The sequence below is a fragment of the Garra rufa genome, chromosome 14 (genome assembly GCF_049309525.1).
Source record: "Garra rufa chromosome 14, GarRuf1.0, whole genome shotgun sequence".
Lineage (NCBI taxonomy): Eukaryota > Metazoa > Chordata > Actinopteri > Cypriniformes > Cyprinidae > Garra > Garra rufa.
The window spans coordinates 15,546,838-15,572,210 of NC_133374.1; the positions used below are offsets into that span (position 1 = coordinate 15,546,838).

The following is a 25,373-nucleotide window of genomic DNA, read 5'->3' on the forward strand; positions in this document are numbered from 1 at the left end:
ACGCTCTTCTTTTGAGAAAATTGTTCTAAATTGTAATAAAGGATAACAGGACCATGGTCGTGAATGTCAGTCGATTAAGGAGTCAATGATTCAATGACTCGCTCATAACACGTATTCATTGGTTGCCACCCACTGCCAGAAAGGGGTCACTAAGTAGTGACCAAATAGATTTGACTCACTAAAGAGTGAAACTCCCCAGCAGTACCCACCAGACAGCACTGACACAGCACTAGGGTGATTACATGAGTTTGCGTGACAGCTTCCTGTGGCCTTGACTGGGAAGCTTCCACGCCTTGCATCGCGACGCACTAAAACACCCGCCCGCTTCTCTCTGGCACCCCCAAACGCAGGCGGTGATTGGGCAGTGCAAATGTCTCAACTCCCCTCGTCCACCGAGCACCGGTTGAGCACATTCTGTCACTTGCGCTAGCGTTAAATGGAGGAACGTCCCTGCGAAGGGCCAACCGGAGTATATATCAGTCATGGAGCAGAGAACGGCCCTGATCGATCGAACATATCGGTAAACAATGATCAGAACCACAGTCAGTTCCAGAACGAGAAAACGCAGACGAAGAAAACAGGTTGGTAACCAGCAACGCTCATTGTCTTTTTCCTCTGACAAGCTTCGAATAGATGTAACTTAGTATGTTTGTTTACAATTATACAGCGTTGGTTAAGTCAAATAAGGAGCGTGTTTTGCTGACTGCACTATTTGAAATAGTTACGTTATATTCAATGTTAGCCGCAAAGCTAGCTAGCGTGAAGGGACATTGACCTTGTGCACCGGTCTCTCAGCACGCATTACACATTTCTCTGACTTGTAATTCATTTGCAAACATACCTCTCAGTTTGGGACGTTTTTAAGAGGTATGCGTCCATCGGAGATCCAGAATAGCCTGTTAGCTCTGCGCCGTCGCTGCCACAGCAACATGAACCGGCTCCTGTGGAATGTTCCTGCTCGTAGCTTAAGCTTGTTCTGTTATTTCCTGTCCGCCATGATGGACGGCCAAATCTCACAAACTTCACCGCTTCACCCATTTCTCGTACAAAACCGCATGGTTTAGCGAAAAATTCGGGCGACACCGTCAGCAATGCTAGATTTTGCTGTGGGAGTCGCTATTAGTGGTGTCTGAGGGGTGTATGTTCGGCCAGCTTAGCTCGAAACGCGGCCTATTGCTCTTTGACAGTCATGTGAGTGGGCCTGGCAGTGACTGGGCTCACGCTTACCGCCTATTCGAACTCGGCACCGAGTGGCCTGAATAGAACGCGTCGGAAAATTCTATAGCTGTATAGATACAAACGTTCCAAAACCGTAAATGGAAGCAGCCGGAAAATCCTAGACATAAACTGTCAACGTGCACGCGTTGGCATGTGGATTTACAAAATCTATTGATAACAGAACGACAGTTATATTTATTTTAAAGTGCATTTTCTTGACCCCGTTCACCCTGCATTATTTATACATCTATGCAACGTCTCAAAAAGCTCATGGCGCCTCTAAACGACGGCTGCGAACTCTAACATATGTTTGATTTTAATCGAAAAGTGAAAAACAGCTTATTGTGTGCTTTATTGAAATGCACCGCAGGCGTAGGGTTAACTGTTGATATCAAGCTATTTGGTACGGTTCTGCTGGCTATTGTAAACGGTTTCGCAAGAGTACACCGGTGCATATCGTTAAAACTGTTCATATTTGGTTTATAAAAACTCCTAGCGCATTTTAAAATGTATCTTTGCAGTTGTCACTTTGTAAAATCGCTGTAATGTAATGTAACAATCACATCTTCCTGCGGCTAATCATTCAGGCTGCCCACTTAGCATGCTAAGCTAGCTGATGACTTGGCCGGTTTGTTGACCGAATACGCACAGGTGGTCAATACTTAAATCTAAACGGAGTAAGCTTGGGTTCAAACAAACCGTTAACATTGCTAAACAGTTTTGTAAATGATTTGATGTGGTGTAAACGTTGCTGTCTGCCATGTTGCGATTAATCCACTTCAACGAGTGTGTGTGTGTTTACCTCACAAATAAAAGCTCACGTAAGGCGTGAAACGTGTTAAAGGGGTTTCTGTATTCAGTTGTTTTTTGCATTAATTTCGGAATTTGTAAGACGTGTCCAGCAATGCTGGGGAACTACCCAAATATGACTGAGTACTCCATTTTGACACGTCATACCTCCGGTTAAAAATAGGGCGATGTCAGACTTGAGCCGGCCGATGAAAGCACACTTACATGGGGTGCTCTCTTCATGCCTCATATTTTCAGCTTCAAAGGACAGAGGTCGCAAGACCCGTTTTAGAGCTCAAACCACTTTTTACCGCATCAATACATTCCATTCTTGATTTGGGTATTACATTACCCTGCTGCTTTGTTGGTTCAGTTTGTTTACATATAGTGTTCAACGACAGATTTTCTCTGTGAATTAATTAGATCCTGTATACCAGGTTGCCAGAGTGGAATTGTTACTGATGCCAGTCTTAAGTTCCTGTTAGGACATTCCTTTAGCTGCCATAAATAGTTTCCATAGAAATCATGAAGTCAAGCAGTCTTGCACACTTGCCTGACAAAGAACATTTATATTGTAAATGCACATTTCCTTTGCACATATACATATTGTAAATCTGTGATAAATCTATATCTACACATGTCTATTTGTAAATTCTGCTTTAGTAAACAGCAACCTGTATATTATGTTCAAATCTAATTGCAATTTACATTATAGTTAATAGCAACCTGTATATTGTGTTCATCTATTTATACATTCTAATTGTAGTTAATTATCATCTGTAAATTATGTTCACTGTACTTCATCTGTAAATATTATCCATAGCTTCCCCCTGTACATATCTCCTATAAGTGCACTTATAACTTATAAATTATACCTTTATCCTGCACTTGCTGCTTATTGCACTCCTGGTTAGACCTAAACTGCATTTCGTTGCCTTGTACTTGTACATGTGTAATGACAATAAAGTTGAATCTAATCTAATTTATGTAATTTATTTTTCCTTATTCCAAGGACATCCAGATATGATCTTGTTGCAGAGGATGCACTAGGATACAGACATTTTTATTGTTTTTAACGTTAATTTGTGAAAGTAGTACGCAAATGAAATAGACATGTCAACAAGTTATGTGTATGCTAAATAATTTTCTACAGGTCATTGGCTTTAGTAAAAACTGTTCTTTCGAAATGTTTGTCAAAGAGTACAGAAAAAATGAATCCTGGTTTTCACAAAAATATTATAGCACAAAATATTAAGCAGCATAACCTTTGTCAAAATTGATATTACTACTAACTAAATCAGCATTTTAGATTTCATGATGGCGTTTTAAAATTTTTGAAAATAGAATACAGTTATTTTAAAATGCTATGAACGCAACAATACTCGTATATTAAACACTCACATACACACAATGCAGATATGTGACCCTGGACCACAAAACCAGTCATAAGTGTCCATTATTTTGAATAAATAAGCTTTCCATTGATGTATGGTTTGTTAGGATTAGGATAGGACAATATTTGGCTGAGATACAACTATTTGAAAATCTGGAATCTGAGGGTGCAAAAAAATCTAAATATTAAGTAAATCGCCTTTAAAGTTGTCCAAATGAAGTTCTTAGCAATGTATATTACTAATCAAAAATTAAGTTTTGATATTACCTGTAAAGGAAATTTACAAAATGTCTTCATGAAACATCTTTACTTAATAAAATTATTTTCTGGTATAAAAGGAAAAATGAATAATTTTGACCCATACAATGTATTTTTGACTATTGCTAAAAATATACCCATGCTACTTAAGACTGGTTTTGCCATCCAGGGTCACATATTTCTGTCACAGAACATTTTATTTATTTTTTCAGACAAATTATTTTGCAGGCCCAGTATGAAATCTGATTTCATTTTATTGGCAAAGATTTAATTTGATAAACATGCTCTGCTCAAATGTAGGTTGGCTATGGCTATCAAAGCACAGACATTCCAACATTTGAGTAATTTTAAACTGGTTTTAATTGGAAGTACACTGAATACCCTGCATGTTTTTTGAGTGTGAGTTGAAGGAGTCAGCTTGTCATTTGCCTGACCCTGGCTTGGTTCCACAGAGCATACCTAGTCTAAATATTCCTTGATCTTGTGCAAACATTGACTAGACTTGACCTGTTCCCTTACTGGAACTTGAGATCCGATCTGGACGTTTGCCAAAAATTGTTGGTTCAGTGGATCAATTGATGCAGATTTGCGGTTTGCATTCCATTTATTTATTGCTCTTGTTTCTCCTCTGTGCAGAAAATGGCAAAATAAATGGAACTCTGAAGGAGGGAGAGGTGACTCCCAATTCCTTTAATTCAGACAGCTCCCTGCACCCTGCGAACAGCAATGGCGACAGACACCTGCTAGACACCAACTTGAAACCGAAGCCCACTCGTCGGGCCTTCACCGCTGACTCAACAGGGGACAGAAAAGGTAGAAACACTAGCAGAAACAGCATGGACTTCAAAAATGACAAGTCCTCAGAGTTGAACACACTTGAGGGCAAAAAAGAGGCTTTGGCTAATTTGAACGGTGTGGTGTCGCTCAACTCTGTACCACTTACCAACGGTTACCCTAGCAAACCCGGAGCTGATAATGATGGCAGTGGCTCCGAGAGCGGATACACTACTCCCAAGAAGCGCCGAGCCCAGAGGAATGGCAAAGCCGGGGACAATGTGACTGCTTCTGCCCAGGGAAAAGCCATGCAGCAGGGCGGCAAACACGACCACGGGCCTGTGGCGCCGGACTCGGCCTCTGGCTCTCAGAGTTCAAAAGCAGAGTCGCACATAAAAGCCAAGGAACCACCCGCCTCTGCGACCCCACCTCCTCTGCCGGGGGCTGAACTTCAGCGCAAGAACTCGGACAGCAAAGCGGCCGGCAAACGGTTCGAGGATCGCTCCAGCAAGGTTAAGGTGGCTACCTCCGCCAAAGAGGACTCATGGACCTTGTTCAAGCCTCCGCCTGTTTTTCCTGTGGACAATAGTAGCGCTAAGATTGTGCCTAAGATCAGTTATGCAAGCAAAGTAAAGGAGAACCTCAATAAGACTGCCCAAGCTGGCGGGGAGGCTCTCACTCCTGCTCCCCAGGTGCCTGGGAGACCGCCACAGGTCCCCATGTCTGCGGTGAAAACCATCACCTCGGCTAGCTTTACCAACGGTCCCCTGCCGGGGGAAGGGAATAGCTGCCCCCTGCCCGGCTCCCATTTCAGTGCCGGTCCTCTGCTGGCAACCCCAGCTGTTGCCGCTGAGAATGTAGCATCTCCCACTGGTAGCGGCACTTCGGCCGTCGGAAGTTCTGTGGCCGAGCCCAGGAAGCCCAGTCTGTTCGTTTACCCCGTCACCCCCTCCAATATGCAACTCTCACTCCCTAGTGGCCGCCAAGCCGATCCCCCTGCTGCTCCGACAAATCAGAAGTCTCTGGGGGACATTTTTCAGAATCAGTGGGGCTTGTCCTTTATCAATGAGCCTAGCGCCGGACCAGAGGGCGTGGCGTGCCGCTCAAATGGAAAGGACGGGCCGGTGGAGGTAAGCTTTCAGGGAGGCTGTCCTGCTACAGTGGCCACTCAGACTTCCAGTACCTCTCAGAGACCGGATCAACCACCCTTCCCCAAGGCTTACGAGCCAGAAAAACGGACTAACACTCAGAATCTGAGTCGAGGTGTGAGCGGCGGTGCCACGGCGGCAAGCGGGGCCGTACCCGAAACCTCTATCCTCAACCTGGATGCCCAGAGAGATGAAACGGGGGTTCATGGTGCAATAGTGTTTTGTTCTTCCTCTAAGGACGTTTGTGCCGAGCTGCCTCCCACCTCCCCAGCTGCACCTAAGGTGGCTTTGGCCAAGGACCAGGGCCATACTAAGGGCTTTGACAGGAGGTCTAGTTGGGGGTCGTTTGATCTAAAAGCTGCTGTAATTTATCACACTAAAGGTAACTCACTGTTTAATTTTCTTTCTAAGTACCTTCACTATATGTGACCCTGGACCTCAAAACCTTAAGTCTTAAGTAGCATGCGTATATTTGTAGCAATAGCCAAAAATACATTGTATGTGTCAAAATAATCGGTTTATATTTTATGCCATAAATCATTAGGATATTTATGTTCCATGAAGATATTTTGTAAATTTCCTGCCTTAAATATATCAAAACGTAATATTTGATTATTAAATGCATTGCTAAGAACTTCATTTGGACAACTTTAAAGGTCATTTTTTGCACCCTCAGATTCCTGATTTTCAAATAGTTGTTTCTCGGATTATCCCAAATATTGTCCTATCCTATCAAACCATACAAAAATGTAACCTTATGGCTGGTTTTGTGGTCAAGGGTTTCATAGTATGTGCTACATAGATTTACTGTATTATGAATGTACACTAGACTAAAATAAGGCCCGGGGCTTAGCCTAAGCCAGGGTTAGACCATAGTTCAATTAAGACATTTAAGTAATTTTTATGAACGTGACTTAGGAAAAAAACACAGAAAAGACTAAACAAAGGCACTGATATATTTTAAGATCAGTCAGTGAAAGTTTCTTTCAGTTGAAACAGCTCAGACTTACATTTTAGTCTAGGACTATGCTTAAGCCATGTTTATGAAACCGGGGGTTAATGTTTTGTTAACTGTTTGAACAACAGAACAGATTTTTCATTATTTCATTGTTTTACTTCTAATCATGTATTTCTAATTCTATTAAAAACGTGAATTAATAATATTTTACTAATAATAATAATCACTTGTTTTCATTTAGGATTAGGGTTATGCCATTATAAAAAGTTGCTACAAGTTTATTTTCATCTGTTTTTGGTTGTCGGATTGCTAAAGCTATGTAATTCATTTGATCCATTTTGTAAATGCAACAACAGGTTAATAGAACCAAGTCCCAGCCTCACTTTTTTCTTTTTCCAACAGTCTCTTTCTCACAAATGTACATCAGAAAGTTCTGTTGCTGCTTCCATTTCATTATGACTATGTTGGAGCTATTTATAAAAAAAAAATTTTTTAAAACAGAGTAATTATCCCAAAAGACATAATGCAAGTAATTTCATTTTTGGGGCACATGGCTTTAGAGACTAATTGGCAGTGCTGGGTAAATTACTTCCAAATTGTATTCATTACTGATTACAAATGACATGACAAAATTTGTAGTTAGTAACATAACCTGGACTACACGTTACGTAATGTAGTCTCACAACTTTTTTGATTACTTCTAGATTACTTTTGACTCGTTTATCACATGAATGGGATTGTGTGCTAAGTTCATCAACATCATGAAATGCATTAAACATTGGTTATATAGTAGGGTTTCTCAAACTGTTTACAAGTGGTAGGTTTATTAAAAAAATAAGAATTTGAGTGAATCAATAAATTGAATAATTTACTGACATATGTAATCATATAATCCATAAAAAGTAACTGTAATCTGATTATGAGGACTTTTAAATGTAATATGATCTAATTACAAGTACTTACAGATTACATGTAATCAGTTACTTCCCAGCACTGCTGATTGGTGCCAACATATAAGTGTAAATGTCTGACAATTATCAGTCATCTCTAATGTACAAAAATTGGGATTTATGTTATCAGTTGGTGTGCTGCAAATAAATTGGTATAGACTAGATCTTAAATTGCTCTTAGCCACCTCCAATTATAATGTTTAGGTTGTTACTGTGGGCCTGAATATATGAATGTTATTTCAGTGTGGTTATATAAAGCAACAAAAACAAAGCTGTTCTTGAAGCTGTTCTATTAGTGTGAGTTGAAACAATTTACGGTAGTGCTTTAATTCTTTCAAGTTAAATAAAAATGACAGATTTTGAAATGTAGCTGTACTTGAGTATTTTTACACTGAACTTTCATCTTTCTCTTCTTTGCAGAAATGGAATATATTTTGAATTTGCAAAAACAAGGTAAGCTTCCATTTACCTCTTGCGTTTGTTGACATATTTATAGACAACTCTTTCCTCAGCATGTGATTAAACCCTTAAATGATTTAGCATTTATATATTGCAACCCAATGCCCCATCTGCTCACATCCCTCAATCCTTCCCATATCATTTGTTGTTTGAGGTTTTCGAGTTCCCAGCTCTCACCTACATTCATCTCTCTCGCTTTCTCGCAGATCCAAATCGAGTAGTCCTCTACAGTGAGTCATGGGACGGACCTGCTCAGTGAAGCTGTGTCTGGACACTATATCTCAGATGAACTCTGCTGCAAAAAGATGTGCTTGAGGAACATGGCTGCTGCCTCTGAACATCCTGAATCAGAACTAATCCAATCTTAGGATGGTTTAGAAAGGACCTTGTTACCCGTCAGCAGTCAAGGCTGAGCGCAGAGGAACAGAGTGCGCTTGGGGGGGAAAAAACGGGTTAGCTGGTTTTAGAATATTAGAATGGAAGAACGGGAGCTGTGGAACTCAACTCTAACGTGGTCTAGCGGATATGTTGCTGAAGACAATTTCAATGACTTTGAGGAAATGTCAAACACTCATGATAACCCTGTCATGACATTTGGTTGGGCGGAAGCTTCTCCTTTAAGTACTTATGGACCTAAAGCGAGCGTCCTGGAGGAAAGCATGTCACCATGTGTCCCCTCTTGAATTCAAATAATCATGTAGACTCAAAGTAGTCACACTGAATTCATCTGGGCACAGAACCCGAAGAGAGGCGCTCTACAGTGAATTAACATACTGTGGCCAGAGGAACTACATGGCTTTTTTTTTTTTTTTGGAGATTCAGGGGAATCGAACTCCATTTATGTGTGGGGGGCAGTTAGTTCAAGCCTTTGGGATTAAATAATTGTCTTAATTTAATTTCTGGACAAGATTGGGTCAGTCCTGTTGGTGACGCGTCTCCACTTTGTTAGTTATTTTATTTTTATTTTTTTCATTAAAATACTTAAAAACTCCCAGGGCAGGTTATGAGGTACACTCGGATTGGGAAACCGCACGCCCTGTAGTGTGCATGTGCAGTATGCTGCTCTGTGCGTCCTCTTTTGGAACGAGTTCAAAGTGCTATCGTTCAACAGTCTTATTGTCGTCTCTTCACGCTTCTGTCACCTGACAGCCGTTCGAGTCTCTTGCTTGTTGTGTGAGAGTGTGAGGGGCAGAGATCACGCTATACTCTTTTTATCTTGAGTGTTTTATGTTTTTAATTTAAGTAGCAGTTAGAACCCAGAACTAATTGATAAGATGTGCCACACCACACAGTCGCTTTAGCTTTAATGCTAATAGGTACATTAGTTAATTTTGGTTTAGTTCTGTAGAGCTGGATTTTGTTTTTGCCCGGAAAGGAGGTAGCAAGTACTTTGCTTTGTTTGGGACTATGCCACAATTTAGCGGGCAAACTGGCGAACGATCCAGATTTTTTTTTTCACTCAAGAGACTAGAAGCCCCTAGTTTTTTTTTTTTTTTTTTTTTTTTATTGAGCACCACAATCACACTTATGCTTTTATTTCTTGTATGTTTTAATTTTTTCATGCTTATTGGTTAAGCGCTTGCTAAAGCACATATGAGCCTCATCGATAGAACCGCCGTTGACAGGAATTCTGCCGTCGTGTAAATGTTTCTCTTTCTAATGTCAGAAAATACATTCTAAACTTAAAGTCTATCCTCTGTTTTATCATTTCGCAGATTAATTGATTTATACATAAGAATCAGTAGCACTTTATGTATTATGTTCTTGAATTGTATTTCCTTAAACATTGACATATCAGTACATATTTGAAATTCTAGTAATTAATCATAGGCTACTAACTTTAACCTCTACCTAAGGACCGTCGGTCCGCAATCTCAAAAGAAAATAAATATATACAAAATAAAATGTAAAAAAAAAAAAAAAAAAAAAAAAGTGAAAAAGGACAGAAAATAAAAAAGACACTCAGGTAGAATTAGGGCAGTGTTCTTCTATCTAACAAAAGAAAACAAAAAATGCACCAACAGTGTTATTGCCAAATATGAAAAGAACGTCCCATGTTTGTACCAGCTGTTTTTTAAATTGTAACCTTTTGAGGGATTTAATTTTGACTGAAAGCCAATGCTTGCGTCTTTACAGGTATCATTTGGCATCAATGTTTTCTGTACATGACCATGAATCACTGCCAGGTGAAAAGATTTAAGTACACATGGGAGACGTTAACCACACTACGTATCTGTATGTCTTTTCTTTGCAAGAGTTTTCTTTTTTTCTTTTCATTTCATGTTTTAAATGCAGCATGTAATGGTTTCCAATGTGGTCAGTCTTCAGAAAACGTGGGATGTTTCATGATAGTTCTTAATCTGTTTCTTTTCTTGAGGTATCTAACATCTGTTCGATGTCCTGGTTCAAAAGATACTGCGAAAGCTGTCGATGAAACAGATGTAAGGTTGTTAAATTCTGCTTCATCTTCTCTAATTCCGTTCGGATTCCACTTAAAAGCTTTGTGCAATGTAGAGAAATCCTGCGATTGATAATTAGCTCGTTCCTTGGCTTTTTAGATGCACATCTCTTCATTGCTTCACTTGAGTTTTATTGTAGTTATCTAAATTTTGTCTTTAAACAACTCACATAGAGCTTCTTTTTTTATATCCAAGGGATTTGCATACGGAGTTACTGATGTAGGCATAATTTATAACCATCTGTTATTACATTTAAGTTAATTATGAAATACCTCTTTGAACACGCATTGTCCCGGTATCCCTGTTTTCCCTTAAAGGGATCGTTCATGTAAAAATGAAGATTCTGTCTTCATTTACTCAACCTCATGTCATTTCAAACCTCTTTGTCCCTATCCCAACATATAGTGAATGTCTTGTCGGACCCCACTGATGTTCACTGTATAGCTGAAAACGGTGTGAATGAGTAAATAATGGCAGAATTCAGATTCTTGCATGAGCTGTCTCCTTAACTCAGTTACGTCTTTGTAAATGCTGTCAGCAGAATGAACTGAACCTGGCCTTTGTTTTAAAAAACTCAACTCCAGGGGTCAAATGCACATATAGAGGTTCTATGCACAGAATGCAAACAGAACAGAGTTTATATTTTGGGGGGTTGCACATTAGCTTAATTTCCTCAATTTAAATAAGCACTTACTACCCCACAAATGATATAATTGCAATATAAATTATTTACATAAATCTTAAATGGCTCCCCTTAGTGTTTAAAGCAATGAGAGCATGTACGGATGGGAGGGAGGTACAGAGATACTTAAATGGTGGTGTGTTTGATTGAAATCTGTACCATGAAAATGGATATTTGTTGGCATATTCAAATTTCACGTGTTTTCTTGATGTATGAATGATCTTTGTCCTGTCCTTACAACTCAGCTGTTTTTTTGCGTGTGGATGCATATGTGTGTTAGTGTGCAAGCATGTGTATTTGTCTTCATTCATATGCTCAATTATATGCAAAGTTAATATTGCGAACTTTTCAAGTTCAGGGTGCCTGTGTTAAGCGATATATTAAACGGAATCACATCAGAACATGAAAAACTCTTGCTTTTCCTTTTCCCCCTGTCCCTACACCCCCATTACCCCCCCAACGATCTTCAGTTGTGCCATGTTTTGACTGTTAAAAGTTTGGATTAATATTTCATTTTATGTTGCTCTCTCTGAATTTCCTACAGTGGACATGAAGAGGGGGTTACATTTTGTCTCAAGAATCTTTGTCACTGCTAATAAACTTGTTGAAAAAGATCTTGCTCTCTTAGTCTTCTTGTGAATTTCTCTTAGACTACTGTTAAAAGAAAGGAAGATACTGGGTTCAATACAGGTTAGGCTTAATCATACAGCCTAAAGCCAAATATTGATTTTCCCAAAAAAAAATGTATTTGTTTTTTTCCCTCATTTAAGAAACTCTCAAAAACACAGATTTGGAGCCAAACGTTAAAATACTCACTGTTTCAAAACAACAGCAACAAGACATGTTAGCACAATTTTAATTTTAATCGTTTTTTTTTTTCATCTTGGTAATGTAAAGTCTGTTTAAAGACAATTCAGAGAATTGTTTCTAAACATGTTACACAGGAGCTGGTCATATAATTAGAATATCTTCAAAAAGTTGATTTATTTCAATAATTCCATTCAAGAAGTGAAACGTGTATACACGTTTACATTCATTCCACACAGACTGATATATTTCAAGTGTTTATTTCTTTTAATTTTGATGATTATAACTGACAACTAATGAAAACCCCAATTCAGTATCTCAGAAAATTAGAATATTGTGAAAAGGTTCAGTACTGAAGACACCTGGTGCCACACTCTAATCAGCTAATAACTCAAAACTCTCTAATAACTGGTCTCTCAGTCTAGTTCTGTAGGCTACACAATCATAGGGAAGACTGCTGATTTGACAGTTGTCCAAAAGACGACCATTGACACCTTGCACAAGGAGGGCAAGACACAAAGGTCATTGCAAAAGAGGCTGGCTGTTCACAGAGCTCTGTGTCCAAGCACATTAATAGTGAGGTGAAGGGAAGGAAAAGATGTGGTAGAAAAAAAGTGTACAAGCAATAGGGATAACCGCACCCTGGAGAGAATTGTGAAACAAAACCCATTCAAAAATGTGGGGGAGATTCACAAAGAGTGGACTGCAGCTGGAGTCAGTGCTTCAAGAACCACTACGCACTGACGTATTCAAGACATGGGTTTCAGCTGTCGCATTCCTTGTGTCAAGCCACTCTTGAACAAAAGACAGCGTCAGAAGCGTCTCGCCTGGGCTAAAGACAAAAAGGACTGGAGTGCTGCTGAGTGGTCCAAAGTTATGTTCTCTGATGAAATTTTGCATTTCCTTTGGAAATCAGGGTCCCAGAGTCTGGTAGAAGAGAGGAGAGGCACAGAATCCAAGTTGCTTCAGGTCCATTGTAATGTTTCCACAGTCAGTGATGGTTTGGGGTGCCATGTCATCTGCTGGTGTTGGTTCACTGTTTTCTGAGGTCCAAGGTCAACGCAGCTGTATAACAGGACGTTTTAGAGCACTTCATGCTTCCTGCTGCTGACCAACTTTATGGAGATGCAGATTTAATTTTCCAACAGGACTTGGCACCTGCACACAGTGTCAAATCTACCAGTACCTGGTTTAAGGACCATGGTATCCCTGTTCTTAATTGGCCAGCAAACTCACCTGACCTTAACCCCATAGAAAAATCAATGGGGTATTGTGAAGAGGAAGATGCGATATGCCAGACCCAACAATGCAGAAGAGCTGAAGGCCACTATCAGAGCAACCCGGGCTCTCAGTGCCAAAGACTGATCGACTCCATGCCACGCCGCATTGCTGCAGTAATTCAGGCAAAAGGAGCCCCAACTAAGTATTGAGTGCTGTACATGCTCATACTTTTCATGTTCATACTTTTCAGTTGGCCAAGATTTCTAAAAATCTTTTCTTTGTATTGGTCTTAAGTAATATTCTAATTTTCTGAGATACTGAATTTGGGGTTTTCATTAGTTGTCAGTTATAATCATTAAAATTGAAAGAAATAAACACTTGAAATATATCAGTCTGTGTGGAATGAATGTATACATTATACAAGTTTCACTTCATGAATGGAATTAGTGAAATAAATCAACTTTTTGAAGATATTCTAATTATATGACCAGCTCCTGTAAATGTAAGCTTATTGCTGAAAAAAGTTCAGTTACAAAGACTGAACTATGTCGGTGCCGATAGCCTTGTAGGCAACGCCATTGTGCTCCGGGCTAGAGGACCTTTCCTGATCCCGCCCCCATCTCTCTCTCACTTCGCAATGCTGATCTGTCCTATCACAATAAAGGCAAAAATGCCAAAAAATAAATCTTTAAAAAAATTTAAAAAAAAGACTGAACTATGTAGTAATGAATTGTGGAGTAGACCGATAAACAGTTTCAACATTTTTGTGTTCCGTAATTTTTGTCGATGACGCACTGGATCAGTTAAGCTTGGCCCCTCCCCTAACACTATCCACCTTACACCGTGTCCTAACTAAATGTGACGTAACAAGCAATTTGGTGGTCCAACTTGACAGAATCACTCAAATTTCAGAAATTCAAAAGTTCCAAAATGCACTGCACTTCCAGCGAAATGGACAAGTTTATAATCTAATTCATAAATATTAAACCTTTTTGACATTAAAACTACATACTGAGTGACTGATACCATCTTTATTATGAAATATGATTGTTGGTTCGCATTGAGTTAGCAGTTTTAACATATATGTTTGCATTAATGTATTTTCAAGATGTGAGGTAAACTATCTGTTGTTGCTTTCAGTAAGGCTATAAATGTCACGCGGAATATTGAACCTCACATTAGACATTTTTAACATTAAATAAAGCACATGAAGAACCTGAGATTATCACTGTCATAGTTTGTATTGTGGTTCCAGACGTGACATTGTGGAAATAGAAACCGTTTATAAAAAAAAAAAAATTTTTAAGTGTCGCCAGCGCAGCTAGTTAGGACAAAAACTGATTAACATGGAAAAGATACCTTTTATCACATGTTCTGGCATCGTGTGTAGTTAAGACAGTGTTATTCTTCAGCACGGAGCAAGCCTACAGACAAGACTTCTGGGTTCATTAGCCGCTGTAGGGAAATAACGAGAAGAACGACAACAAAGAGTAAACGGTAAAACTATTTGCAGTACAAACCAGTGTGTTCATTATTAAGACAGTACATTAGAATAACATGGTAAGACACACTAATTTGCAATATCAAGCAGCAAAACAAGCTGTTTTGTCCAGCTGAAAAAGCTGGATGAAACCGGAAGCCAGACTCATACAATTTACAAGTGGCCTCGACCGGAAAAACGCATTAGTGGTTCGCCCGTAGCTGCCTTAGTCACATAAATGCACATTACCTGGTTGCTATCATTTACCAAACAGCTAGGTCATCCAATGAAGCGATGATGAAGCGGTTGAGAGAGGCCGAGGCCCAAGTACGCGGCAGCTTTCCTGCGAGTGGGCGTGGTTTTAGCACCAACAGTGGACACGCCCCCAGCGTTTTAGAGCAGAGAACACTGCTTATTTTTTTTACTTGGCGGTCTTTTTATCATTCAAATTTGGCTGGGTGGTTAAAAACACATTTTTCTGTGGTGTGTCAAACTCAGGACACATTTAATATTGCTTTACACGATTTTGAACAAAGTAACAGCTCAAATAATGTCTGAGTTTTGATAAGAGTTAGTTTTGACAGGAATCTAAGTGCTTTTATGAAATTGTAAGCTGCCCATTTCTGCTTTTAGGCTATATCTCCACAAACTGGTTCTATTCAGGCAAGGTAGCTAATCATTATGCCACTAATGCTATTTGAATGAACTTATACTCAGAATATTCATTCAAAAATATTCAAGCGATAAGCATACCAGCCCCTTGGATTTACAGTAACACATGCCACTTTCTATTTCCGTCTTCGTCTTTATAACCCTGACTTACTGTTATTATAGCATTATTAACAGGACAGACGGAAACTGTGTTTTCCCAGGGAAAGTCCCAGCACCCCTCTGGCGTTTCAGAACTGGCACTGATGTAAAGGCCATTTTAACTACTGCCTCAAGTTAAAAATGTTTATGAGGAATGCGCCACCTCAGTAGGAATTTAGAAGTATAACGCTAGATGTCGCTGTTGCCCATCATAAAGTTCAAGGTAAGTCCATAAGCCACCATCAAGAGTGAGAAGTGTACTACAAGATGATTAATGGAAGACAAATAGGCTTACGTTCAGAAATCCCCCTAAGCATATGCAAAAACATTCAGCCATATATTTAAATGGAAATAATTGTCTGATTCAGTCATACTATAGTATAATCTATCTTGAAAATATTGGATGAACTCTGTTAACGAGAAATATAGACAGTCTCATTGAATTATAGATGATGACTTTATATTAAATTCTTTGTTCTTTTATATTTTTACCACTGTAATGGTTCTCAGACGTTATCAGTTTGAAAGTTTTTCATGACACATTAATACAGAGAATCAGGTCAAAATAGTACAATTATATATAAAGAATCTATTCAAACTATCAGCATAAAAATGTCCATTAGAATTAAACAGTGTTTTTGCCCTCTATACGTTTCCATAGGCATCCATTATGCAGAACAAAGATGCCTGTGGAGAGAAAAGGCCGGAATGATCTTGATTCACATGCCTATAGGGAAAATCCACTTTGAAATACATTAATGATGAATGTATCAACTCCCCAGGGGTCCTGACGTGTCCCAGCATCTCCTGTGAAGATCTGCAGATGATAAAATGGAACATAATGCATCAGTCTTTCTTAGTTTCTAATAATACCATTAAACATCACACAAGCCTACTTGCATCAAAACAGCGCTCCATATTTGGACCGTGATTGACACGTCTAATAAAAGCAAAGTGTGCTTCCTCCAAGATGATAGAATTGTCGCAAACGGCAGTGATTTGAGTCTCCTCCCCCTGTCCCTCGTCAGAAATATGCCCAAGACAGGAGAGTAAAAATAGACGGCAGAAAGAATCCTTGTGCTTTAAATAGAGCTGACTCTCAGAGTATGAGGTCAGTGTCACTGAATGTCTTTGTAGGCTCTATTCTATGCTTCTGTGACTAAAGTCAAGCAGATACTGCTCTCTTTCTCTCTGCCACAGGCTGATCAACAATGCTTCAGTCTCTCACCAGTGTAACACTTGCAGCCTTAGTCACTGTGTACACAGTACCACTGTGGTGTGTGGCGAGCACACAGCGTTTCGCTCTGAAAGAAGGCCTGAAGGCTTCTGTGACTGTAGCTGCATGAACGGCGACGTTTTTTCATTATACAACCTGATTTTGCAATTAAAACTTGTACCTAGAGTATTGGATTCATTAAATCCAATCATGAATAATTTACATGCACATAATTTAAAAAATCAATTACATACTTCCATGACATTCCTCATGTGGTCTTTTCTTCGCTTTCGAGCCATGTACGAATTATGTTCTTTTGTTCCGCTCTGTAATCTTTACTACACGTTATGTCTGAATGACTTACACGTACAATAGGTGGCCAAAAGAACATGTACACACCATAAAACATAAAAACTGGGTCCCTGACGTCAGTGCCTGACCTCAACAGGATGGGATCAGATCCCTGCAGCCATGCTTCAACTTTTAGTGTAAATCTTTCCCATGAGAGTATAAGCAGTTACAGCAGCAAATGGATGAGCAGTTTCTTATTAATGCCAATGGCTTTGAAATTAAGTGTTCAACAAGCTCATTTGGGAGTGGTGTTTGGGTGTCTACTTGACAGTTTTGTGAAGCTAATACCAGATTGCAGCCAATATTGTGGACACATTGCAATTTAATGGCACTTCTTTCCAATAACTTAAAGGGATAGTTTAGCCCAAAAATGAAAATTCTGTCATTAATTACTCACTCTTATGTCATTCCAAACTCGTAAGACATTTGCTCATCTTCTTTATAGTGAGCTAAATTCTTTAAAATGAATCAAAATGTACAGCGCAATCAGTGTAGTCTGACTCCCAAATGAATGAGTCTTGTGAGCCAGTTCACTTTAGTGAATCAAATACATATAGCGCAAACAGTGTAGTCCGACTCCTAAATGAATGACTCTTGTTAGCCATTTCGTTTTAGTGAAACACAAATATATAGTGTGATCAGTGTAGCCCAACTCCCGAATTAATGCCTTTTTTGAGACAATTCTTTTTGGTGAGTCAAAAAACATATAGCATGATTAGTGTAGTCTGACTCCTGAATGAATGACTTTTGTGAGATGACTCCTTTTAGTGAATCAAAAACATACAGTGCAATCAGTGTAGTCCAACTCATGAACAAATTACTCTTATGAGATGATTTTTTATAGTGAATCAAAAACATATAGCACAATCAGTGTAGTTCCACTCCTAAACGAATGAATCTCATGAGCCAGTTTGTTTTAGTGAATCAAAAACATACTGTGCAATCAGTGTAGTCCGACTACCGAATGAATGACTTTTGTGAGGCGGTTCATTTTAGTGAACCGCAAATGTATAGCGCGATCAGTGTAGTCCGACTCCCGAATAAATTACTCTTATGAAATGATTCTTTTTAGTTAAAAACATAACGCATTCATTGTAGTTCGACTCCCAAATGAATGACTCTTGTTTGCCAGTTTGTTTTAGCAAATCACAAATATATAGTGTGACCAGTGTAGTCCAACTCCTGAATTAATTACTTTTTTGAGACAATTCTTTTTGGTGAGTCAAAAAACATATAGCATGATCAGTGTACTCTGACTCCTGAATGAATGACTTTTGTGAGATGAGTCCTTTTAGTGAATCAAAAACATACAGTGCAATCAGTGTAGTTCGACTCATGAACAAATTACTCTTATGAGATGATTCTTTATGGTGAATCAAAAACCTATAGCGCAATCAGTGTAGTTCCACTCCCAAACGAATGACTCTCATGAGCCAGTTCATTTTAGTGAATTGTAAATATATACTCCCGAAAGAATGACTTTTGTGATCAGTGTAGTCCAACCAAATAACATCTGGTACTGTTAAGGGAAAACTCTTGGGAACCGATTTTTTATAGTGAATCAGAACGCGATCAGTGTAGTCTAACTCACAAACAAATTACTCTTTTAAAACAATTATTTGTCGTGAATCAAAAACAAATGGCACAATCAGTGTAGTCCGACTCCCAAATGAATGACTTTTGTGAGCCAGTTCTTTTTAATGAATCAAAAACATACAGCGCAATCAGTGTAGTCCGACTCCAAAATGTAGCATGATCAGTGTAATCCAATTTTCGAACAAATTACTCTTTGGAAATGATTCTTTTTAATTAAACAAAAAACATACTGCGCAATCAATGTAGTCTGACTCTCAAACGAATAACTCTTGACTTTTAGTGAATCAAAAACATGCAGCGCAATCAGTGTAGTCCAACTGCCGAATTAATTACTTTTATGAGACAATTATTTTTAGTGAATCAAAAACATATAGCGTGATCAGTGTAGTCCGACTTCTGTATGAATGACTTATGTGAGAGGGTCCCTTTAAGTGAATCACAATAACGTGATCAGTGTAGTCCGACTCACGATCAAATGACTCTTGTGAGCTAGTTCATTTTAGTGAATCAAAAACATGAAGCACAGTCAGTGTAGTCCGACTCCCGAATTAATTACTCTTTTGAGTAATTTTGTAATTTTATTTTTTGTCAAAAAACATATAGTGTGATCAGTGTAGTCCAACTCCCGAATGAATGACTTTTTCGAGATGGTTCCTTTTACTGAATCACAAACATACAGCACGATCAGTGTAGTCCAACTCCAAAATGAATAGCTTTTGTGAGATGATTCTTTTTAGTGGATCAAAAACATACAGCAACCAATGTAGTATGATTCGTGAATGAATGATTGTCATGAGTCAGTTCTTTTTAGTGAAGCAACCACATTAACAGACATGAACTTTTTAAAGTTTTCTAAATGTGTATATTCCATATTGTTTTATATGAGGTTTCATCAGAGTTGGTTACAAATTTGTCCCCAAAATATACTAAGCAGGTACACACACAGCTCATATACTAACGTAAATTAGTGGCTGTTATGAGACATTATGCAGTTAAAGATGCATATTATGAGCTGTGCCAGTATTACAAAATATGGTACTACATTTTTCTTTGTTTAGTATTGTTGAATAGGTTGATGGCAATTTTTGGACTGCATAACAGGATGTTCTTCCAAAACTGTCCACATGGTTTTGAGGTTAGGGTTAGAGCATGTTGCAAAGCCAAACACCATATCACACCATATGAGCGTTATGCTGATAGCACATTATTTTCCTGACAAGATGTGCTACCTCCATTTTTAACACATTTCACACTGTGATAGTACATTCGACAGCCTTAGCTTCTCTTGGGCCTCACATGTTCTACTAATATTTTAATCTAAAATATATCTGTTCTAACTGAACTCCCTGACAGGTAGCACACATTTTCAGGCACTAAATTTTTTTTTTTTTTTTTTTTTGAAATTATGAAACTTCAATTCTTTTTTCCATATATTTATTCCATGCAAGTAGTAAAATATTGATGAATCGAACCAGATTTGTAATCCTTGCGATTTCCATCCCTAATCATGATGCACCACTGTTTTGGATGATAATATCCAATGGACAGCTCTATGTTTTGATGTGTTTCCTTTTGCATGCTCAGGACCATCTGTTTTCTGCTCCACTTACATACTATGGCCTGCCTGGAGTTATTCAGCACTACATTCCTGCAGCTTCCCCTCCACAGTGCCCCAAGCAGTACTCACTGTCAATGCCAGGGCCTAATTAGGACACCGATTCTCTGTGCAGATCCCCACGCCTGGGTTATCCTCAACCATTCAGTAAATCCTTGTAGCAGAAGAATTTCACGACATCATTGTCCACTATTAGATTTATGCGGGTACGAGCTTAGATTTTATGGAATATGGTCAACAGTGCAATCATGTTTTCCCTTCCTATCCTTCATTCTTTCAACAGGATGTGAATTGATTCTCTATATGTGTCTGAGTCAAACTGAATGAACAATGAAAAAATGCATGTCATTGAATTATTGATCATGTGTGGTGTAGAAAATTATGGCCTATATTGATGACATCCTCAGACACTTTTGGCACTCTTGTGATATTGTATATCTTAGTCAATATGTCTAATCTTGCCTTAGTAAAAAAGTTTTAGCCCATGAAAATGACATTTTTTAAAACAATATTAAGGAGAAATAAATCAGTCATGCACTCAAAAATATGCCTATCGAAGAAATATGACATCGGAAAACTTTTGCATCCATGCCAGTAGGTGTCAGTATAAAGTCTAAGACCCCAGTTGCATTGGCCAGCAAAACATTAACTGAATTCAGATCTCTGCAGTTATTTTATTAATAGTATATAATTACAGAGTGCATGCATCTTGAAGTGTTTGTTTTTTGGACAGACTTGACAATCTAATTAGAATACGATTAAAAATAGCTTTATCTTTCTGGGTGATGCTGTTTGCTGCATTGTGCATGCAAAGACTCACTCGAGTGTACTTGAGGAAGACATTTTCTTGGCATGAACAAACATCAAACAGATATCTTATGCATACAGAATGTCCAAAATGGGTTGTGTTGCCTGATAACCTCTCATCAAAACCCATGGACACAAAAGCTTGCATTTTGCATACCACTTCAAAGCAGTTTAATGCATTTAAACATGGTGCGTACATAATCAGGTTTATTTAAACCACAATAATAAAAAAGCAACAAAAAGCACTGAGCACACACACAGTTGTCAAAAGTTTACATAGACCTTGCGGAATCTGAAAATGTTGATTATTTTAGCAAATTAAGAGGGACCATACAAAATGCATGTTATTTTTAATTAGACAGTACTGAATACGATATTTCATTTTTAATATTTCACATAAAAGACATTTACATATAGGGAAAATAATAGTTGAATTTATAAAAATGAACCCTGTATGATTTTGAGATCCATCTTTCACACTGAGGACAAATAAGGGACTCATATGCAACTATTACAGAAGGTTCAAATGCTCACTGATGCGTCAGAAGGGAAAACGATGCATTGAGAGCTGGGGGTGAAAACTTTTTGAATTTCAAGATCAGGGTAAATGTAACTTCTGGGGAACATGTAAGTATCTTCTGTAGCTTCTAAAGGCAGTACTAAATGAAAAAAATATGATATTTAGGCAAAATGAGAAAAATTTGCACATCCTCATTTCATTCAAAAGTTTACACCCCAGGCTTTCAATGCATCATTTTTCCTTTTGAAGCATCAGTGAGCATTTGACGTTTTTGTAATAGTTGCATATGATTCCCTCAGTGTGAAAAGATGGATCTCAAAATCATACAGTCATTGTTGTACAGGGTGCAATACACAAAAAATGCTAAAAAAACAAAGAATCTGTTGGACTTTTCTGAAGAACAGCGGGCAGTTTAACTGTTCAGGACAAACAAGGGACTCATGAACAACTATCACTAAACAAAAAATAAATAAATAAAAATACAGCTGTGGATTATTCAGGTAACAACACAGTATTAAGAATCAAGTGTATGTATACTTTTGAACGGGGTCATTTTTATAAATTCAACTATTATTTTCTCTTGTGTACTAGAATGTAAATGTCCTTTAAGTGAAATATCTCATTCAGCTCAATACTAAATAAAAACTAATATGCATTTTGTATCCCTCTTATTTTGATAAAATAATGAACATTTTACAAATTCTGCAAGGTGTGTGTAAACTTTTGACTTCAACTGTACATCTGTTAAGAAGCGTACTATTTAAAAGCATTTATCACCCTTAAAATGTAATTTGCAACTCATCCTTAATTTATTCCAAACTGGTACACATTTCTTTCTTCTGTGGAACCCAAAAGAAGCATGATATGAAGTATGCTGGCAGTCAGACATTTTTGGTTCCTACTGAATTTATTGTATTTTTTCCATAAAATGAAAGTCACTGGGATTCAAAACTGTTTGGTGACCAACATTCTTCAAAATATCGTCTTTTATGTTCCCTTCCAAAATGGGGATGTTTTACAGAAATTTTGCAGAAACTAGATCAAATACATATCTGTGGCCTCAATAAATTCACATATGTATCCCAGTACAATAAAAGCAAATATTACAGTTTAATCACTTTCTAAATAATCACACATATTGCAATGACTCAGAATTCAGATTTGCTTGAGAACCCAGCAGTGAGATTCAAATTTAAGCTATTTTACAGCATCCTATATGGACACTGGGTAATATCACTCCTGCTGCTGAGACAAAACGTTTCTTATCTTCCTCCTTCATTACTTCATTAATAACCCACCAGCCTAAAAGTTATTTCAGGCTGAGATGCGTTCACCTAGGAACATCCATGCGTTTCTCTCAATCTCCAAGATCATAGTCTTGAAGTTTATTGCTTTTGGAAATCTATCAGGAACTGTTTTTTTGCTGTGAAAGCTTAATAAGGTGAGGCCTAGACATGTCCCATTCATCAATGTACCTGATAACTAATTTGACTTGAAGTTAATAACAGCATGCAGCCTAAGAAACTGCTGTATCTTCATACAGTAGTAATCAGTAGGGTTCCTCAATCTACCTTATTTTTCAATACTGAAGTAAGCCCTTTTCTGTGAATGGGCGAGACTTCTGGTTCATTAGCTGCTATAGGGAAATAACAAGAAGAACAACAAGGTGCAGTATTAAACGGTAAAACTGTCTGCACTACAAACAAGTGTGTTCATAATTAAGATAATACATTCAAATAATACGGTAAGACACTAATTTGCAACATCAAGCAGCAAAACGAGTTTACTAAAGCTGAAAATAGCTGGAAGCGAAAGACACTCAAAGCCAGACCCATAAAATTTACAAATGGCCATGCGCTCTCAACTCTCAACCCTAAATTAATCACCACAATCCAATGGTTGAAGGGATAGTTCATCCAAAATGTTGTTTCAAACCTGTATGACGTACTTTCTTCCGTGGAACACAAAATAAGATATTTTGAATAATGTTGGTATCTAAACAGTTTCGATTTCCATTGGCTTCCATTGTATAGATGAAACTGTTTCGATACCAACATTCTTCAAAATCTCTTCTTTTGAGTTCCACAGTAGAAACAAATGCTAGAATTTTCATTTTTCTATTCCTGGGTTATGGAAAACCACCTTCAGCATAGTTTCTGCCAGCTAAAAACAGAGATTTAGTGGGCTGGAAACACTTCAAACTACTGTCTAAAATGTCCTTCTCCTTGGTTAACTGTTCATTTGTTAGCAGCATATGTTACAAAATGTCCTTGATTGTCCTGCTTTATGTGTTTGTCTCATTTTGAAGAGTTAGAAGCACACTAATACGATTAAAATAGTAATTGTTTTGTTTCTATCATGCAGTGTTAATCAATTAACACATAATATATTTTACTGTGAAGCTTTCAGGGTCATGGATAGACTGTTGAACAGACAGCAAATAGTTAATTACTAAGAAAACTAAGAATAAACTAAATCTCTAGAAGTTTTCATGTGCCATATGCTGCCTGATGAAAAGATGAAGCGTTGAGAAAGATGACAAGATGCAGAATACAAGCATCATCATAATAGGCTGTAATTTCAATATTGCATTAATAAAGTCTGAAAGCTTTGTTGAAATGACGCTGCTTTCATGAAAAGCCACATTTTTAGGATTCTAACCAGACCAGTAGACCTTAGTCTGGGTAGCACCATATTTAATTTTTGACAGGAATAAAAATGAGGCTGTGAGGAATAGAAGTACAGAGCGTTCAGTGGATTGTACTGTTGTTTAACACCATAGCGATTGTTCAGCTGACAAAATTTTTAGATCAGACTCATTTTTATCCACGTTATTCAACAGGAAGTCTAACCTGACTGAAGTCCATACCAATTAGGGATGCAGTGATTTATGTAATTACATGGGTGTGCAAGTGCAAATTCAGCATGGTAATTTCATCTGAAAAGATGTGAAGTCATTGTAGATGATGCCTTGCCATTATTGATTAAAACACTGCAGCTCCTACATTTTCAGACAGAACAATGTCCAAATCAATGGGGCTTGATTTAGTCCTGGGAATGTCTTTTATTTTTTTGAGGGATGGTTAGCATCCTCCCTCTGGTGCAGGAAGACTCAATGTAGAGCACGTCCCACTCATCCATAAGAACTAGGCCTGTGCTTAAAGCAGGGCACCAATTTATTTTGGACCTTGACAGGAGATTAATTATTCTGTACAAAATATTTCCAGTGGTTAATTAGACACGTACAGCAGTCACTCTTTCTGGAAGATTCTGCAACTATTACATATAGCAGCATCATGCTGCAACACTGGATTGCCAAAAATGTTAAAAGGTCATAAAAGCAGAGTAAACAAGGTATATAACCTCATTCCACCACCATGATATCAAATTATTGTTGAAAATGAATCAAAGATTCTGAGTCTCAGTGGTCCCATGTTTGAGTTAATGCTTAAACAGAGCTTTAAGTTATATCACAAATAAACACGTCACCTGCATGCTTCAGTACACTGCCAGTGCTGTAAGAGCCAGCTGAGATGAAGCATTTATCCCTAAGCAAACACACAAGAGTTGGGGTCAAAGGTGTGGAATGTACAGCTGTACACTCTAAACTGCTCAAGTCAACTTGATTAAGTTGTCCAGTCTCATAAACAAGCCCACTCTTAAAATTAGAAAGAATGCATGCAAAATGTACATGTAAGCTGACTTATTCAGTGCATGTTAAATTATGTTACCTAATATGTTAATTATAGAAGAGTCCAGGGCTAGTTGCCCCCCTTTTTATTCCAGTGGATGTCAGTTGCTTTATACATATATTTTGTCACAAAAACTGCAACAGTAGTACAGAGAGAAAGATAGAGAGAAA

At 38.1% G+C, this 25,373-nt stretch overlaps 1 protein-coding gene across 1 annotated transcript; it reads left to right on the forward strand.

The window, feature by feature from the left end:
- Positions 1-327: 327 nt before the first annotated feature.
- On the forward strand, positions 328-11,702 carry nufip2 (nuclear FMR1 interacting protein 2). The gene is made up of 4 exons (XM_073818009.1): positions 328-581; positions 4,295-5,962; positions 7,909-7,941; positions 8,154-11,702. Exons 1-4 carry the CDS (start codon positions 437-439, stop codon positions 8,204-8,206), a joined length of 1,899 nt encoding a protein of 632 aa, XP_073674110.1. The 5' UTR covers positions 328-436; the 3' UTR covers positions 8,207-11,702.
- Positions 11,703-25,373: the final 13,671 nt, after the last annotated feature.